Source organism: Aethalodelphis obliquidens, unplaced genomic scaffold (genome assembly GCF_003676395.1).
Source record: "Aethalodelphis obliquidens isolate GAN/ISIS:26980383/991018 unplaced genomic scaffold, ASM367639v1 scaffold1, whole genome shotgun sequence".
Taxonomy (NCBI): domain Eukaryota; kingdom Metazoa; phylum Chordata; class Mammalia; order Artiodactyla; family Delphinidae; genus Aethalodelphis; species Aethalodelphis obliquidens.
This window is the reverse complement of record NW_020837945.1, coordinates 67668930-67673429: the sequence shown is the minus strand read 5'-3', so window position 1 is coordinate 67673429 and position 4500 is coordinate 67668930. Positions and strand designations below refer to the sequence as shown.

Genomic DNA, 4500 nt, shown 5'->3' with positions numbered 1-4500 from the left:
AGAGGAAGAAGTCATGAGGACCCCACAGATTTGATTGCTCTACCTGACCTTGGCCTAAGGGCAGCATTTAGAGTGATCTGGGAAATTAATGCCAGAGTGGAATGGTCTCCCCTTGGTGCTAGAGATCTGGGTTCTGGCACCAGAGGTAGAGGTAGCATGGGGCGCTTGGGGGAGTGACCTTCTGGCTTCACCATGAGCGGTGTCGCTCAGGACCCCTTGAACTGGGCCCTAGAGTTCTTGGGCTTATTATGGAGAAAGTTATTGTGCTCAGTGAGCTTGTTGTTAAAATCTGAATGGTAAATAAATGTGTTGTTTTGTATTTTAAACACGTGAAAAAATTTACAATATCAGGAATAATATTAACTAATATTTATTGACTGCTTACTATGGGCTAGGCACCATGCTAAAGTACTTTACATGCATTTATCTCATTTAATCCACATAAGAGCTCTGAGGGAAAAGAATGATTATTACCCCCATTTTAGACACAAAGAAGCCGGGGCTGAGTGAGGTCAAGGTTCCCTGCCTACGGTCACGCAACTTGTCAGTGACCAACCCAGTGCTTGAACCCAGGTCTCTCTAGCTCCAGAGCCTGACCGTTCAGCAGCATGCCGTTCAACGTTCAATCCTGTAACTACCTGTGGGCAGACTCCCACTGCTGGAGGGAACGTAGGTACAGCATTTGGGGGGTAGAGTGCCAGGGTAATTCCCCATGAGAGCTCTCTCAGAATCACATTTTCTTATCCCAGCAACTGGTAGGAGGCCAGTGACTGGGAGCTTATTCTTCACAGGGGAAGGCATGGATTTGGCTTCAGGAAGCCTTTGCGGCAGGGAAGCGGGGAGTTTCTGGACCCCTGGGGCCCTGAAAGGACTCACATAGGCCTTAGCTCATGGGGGTGCAGGTGGTGGGATGGGCAAGGAAAATGGAGCTCAATAATACTGCCTTATATAAACCAGACTGGGGCACTTTTTCCCAGTTTATATTGTCCACGGACTATTACGACAGAAGTATTTTCTTAAGGATAAAGCTACATATGGCAATATTAATTACAGATACAGATCATTGGATTCATGCAGTCCCTTCCCAACAATCTGAGGTGATTCTTGTGATCATGGAATCTAAACATGACATCACTAACACATTCTGGACCAAACCAGATGTCCTGGTACAGGAGGGATGCTAACCTTCTCAGTGTCACATGATAGCAGCAGCAAGTAAGAGTCTAAATATTTTATGGTTTTCATAAATAGGAGGGGACACATTCACCTTACAGTTTTGGACATTTCAAGTTCTTTCCATCATCACGGTGTTGGGCAGTGCTGGTGACATTCTGTCTTTCAGACTCAACTCTAGTGGTGGTCAAATCTGATGTTCTGTCACTCTGCACACTTTTGTCTCTGGACCAGGCTGTCTGCAAAGTTCAGGGCAAACATTTCAGTATTAAAACCAAAAACCAGAACCCATAAAACAGGGGGAGTAGGTGGGTAGTTTAAAGCCTTGGTTTCATCTCCGGGCTGTTGAGTGGGATAGAACAGAGGAGGAGAACAGAGGCAGGGACATGAACAGCGAACCTGACTACGGGATCTCAGTGCTCTGACAAATCCAACCACAGAAGCACACAGCTCTCCTCTTTTTAATTTTAAAGGGAACATTAGTCAATTCACTGTCGTTTGTGGCAGTGCAACTAAGTTCCACGCATTTGGGGTGTCTTATTCCTCCTTCCTGGAGGAAAGGAGTCTGGGGCGATTCCTCATCCCTGTCGGAGACCGTGATCCCAGGAAACCTCTCTGGAATTCCCCCTGGACTGGCCTTCTCCTTCCGTTTTAGGAACGCAGCATGTTTTCTGTGACAGTGCTGCCTCCGCCGCTGATGACAAAGCTCCGTGAATTAGACACTACAAGTGCTGGGGACATCTCTTCCGGGTCCTCCATCTCTGGCTGGTGGTCCCCACCCACAGGCCCCTGCAGGCCTGTCTCCTGGGCGGTCGGTTCCGAGTCTGTCTCCCCGCACTGCAGCGGGAGTAACGCCTGGTGTCTGGTCAGGGCGTCGTTGTTTTTCTGGGCCTCCAGGGAGTTCTGGTGCGTGGAATTCCTGTGAGCCATGGCGCTCTTCTGAGGCTCGTCAAAGCTCAGCGAGAAGGTGACTGTGCCACTGCCGAAAATGACCTTCTGCTTGCATCTGGGTTGCTGCTGCGATTGCTGCTGCAGCTGCAGGGTCGAGGGCGGCCGCGGCTGCGGCTGCTGCGCGCACTGGGTCAGGGCCAGCGGCTGCTGCTGCTTCTGCCTCTCGGGCTGCGGGAAGGGGTCCTCGCTGTTGCTCTTGCTGCTGATGGAGGAGGAGGGGGTAGATCCTGTGGAGCCCCCAAGGCTGCTGGACCGCTGGCGGGAGACATTGCTGCGGCGCAGCGTGGCGCGGGCCGCCACCTTGAAGGCGTGAGCCGCGGTGCTGCAGCGCACCTCCTCGATGGTGTTACGGGATGGCTTGAAGAGGATGATGTAGACCTTGTTGAAGAAGATGCAGGCCAGCAAACCAAAGCTGGCTGCCAGGATAGCGATCACCTCCACGGCAGAGACAAACTTGCCGTAGGTGCTGGCGTAGGCGGGAATGAACGAGATCCAGACGATGAAGAAGATGAGCATGCTGAAGGTGATGAACTTGGCTTCGTTGAAGTTCTCCGGCAGCTTCCGGGACTTGAAGGCGAAGAAGAAGCAGATGGCAGCCAGCAGGCAGGTGTAGCCGATCAGGAAGCCCAGTGCCATGAGCGAGCCCTCGTGGCAGGTGATGAAGATGATCTCATCCTCCAGCTCGTGGTTGCGGTAGCTCGAGGGGGGCGCGGTGTTGAGCCAGATGGCACAGATGACGATCTGCATGAAGGTGCAGAGGAAGACCAGCAGGAACTGCAGGTTGAGCCCCCACCACTTTCGGTGGAAGCTGGTGGGAATCTTGGCCTCAAACACCAGGAGGACGCGGTTGGTTTTCACCAGGATGCACGAGATGCAGAGCACGAAGCTGATACCAAAGGCCGGCTGGCGCAGGCGACAGGTCCAGTCCTGGGGCTCCCCAATGAAGAACAGGGAGCTGGAGAAACAGCAGAGCAGGGAGAAGAGGAGGAGGTAGGAGAGCTCTCGGTTGGTGGCCTTGACAATGGGCGTGTTGCGGAACTTGATGAAGACGCCCAGCACGAAGGCAGTGAGGAAAATGCCCAGCACAGCAAAGAGGGTGAGTGCGATCCCAAAGGGCTCAGTCCAGGACAGAAACTCAATCTCCTTGGCAATGCAGGAAGTGTGGTTCTCATTGGACCAGAAGTCATCAGGGCACTTGTCACAGGCACTCGCGTCTGTAAAATGTCCCAGTAAAGGGTTAGTACTGTGTGGCAAAGACTGAACTTTGTGAGTGTGAATGTGGTGGTGAGGGCACTTTAAATTTTCTTTATTGATGAAATAATTGTGATTTTTACGTTATCAAATAATGTATTGAACCCTGACTTATGCTTAATAATATACTTAATTTCATGTGTCTTTGATGGTTCCATTATATTTTTCCTTTGTATATAAGGGGGCTGCTTGTTTCCTTTAACGCTCCTTGCTGATGGTTTGTAGCAGAGAACGATTAGTCTTGCTGGGTAGGTGGCTGCCCTGCACGCTAAGGGTCTGGCACTGGCCACCAAATTTCACAGTGCTTCACGCTCAGCCTGACTCATTTTGGACATAAGGATGGGCTTTGTAGACATGCCAGAGCAGACTTCTTCGTAGATCAAGGCAAAGCTTCCCATGCATGTGACCTGTACCTTCCTCATCCACGGCTTTCTAGTGAGGGAGTCTACAGACTCATTTGACCAACAAATGTTTATTAAGTCTCTGCTATGTCTCATGCAGTGTGCAGTTTTGGGGAGTGAAAGGAGCATGGGCTTTGCAGTCAGAGATCTGGTTGGGAATCCTGGCCCTGCCATTTATTAGCTGTGTGACTTTCATCAGGCTACTTAAACATTCTGAGCCTCAGTTTCATCATCTGTGAAATGTAAGCAATAATAACCCCATTATTGTGGTGAGGACGAAATGAATCAAAAACAATGATAAAATAATAATAGTTCATATTTATAGAGTGCTTCCAATATGCTAATCAAGGTTTTTATTTAACAAATATTTATCTATAATTTACCATGTGCTTTACCAATACTAACTCAATGAATCCTCCAAACTCTATAAGATAGGTTTATTATTATTCCTACTTTATAGATGAAGAAACTGAGGCACAGGAAAAACATAAGTAAGACAGTGTAAGTACGGTGCCAATCACTCAGCAGGCCATCTATCATGGCCTATTAACTCTGGAGACGGGAACAGACAGAACTTTGTCTATTCAGGATCATTGAGCTATAAGAAAAAGAAAACCATATTGGAGAGCAGTATTGAAGTAAGAGAAAGATGTGTAACAGGTGTGTTTGTAAGCTTTTATGGTATTACAGAGACTAACATTCCTCTTCTTACCCCCTCAGTGCC

At 49.1% G+C, this 4500-nt stretch overlaps 1 protein-coding gene across 2 annotated transcripts in view; it reads right to left on the bottom strand.

The window, feature by feature from the left end:
- Positions 1-1642: 1642 nt before the first annotated feature.
- CASR (calcium sensing receptor) overlaps positions 1643-4500 on the bottom strand; it is a 79015-nt gene continuing 76157 nt past the window's right edge. The window contains exon 7 of one of the 2 annotated variants that reach the window (XM_027106259.1): positions 1643-3338. In XM_027106259.1, the coding sequence (XP_026962060.1) occupies positions 1825-3338 (1514 nt within the window). In that variant the 3' untranslated portion in view covers positions 1643-1824. The remainder of the gene's footprint in view (positions 3339-4500) is intronic. The other variant, XM_027106249.1, reaches the window with a different exon arrangement.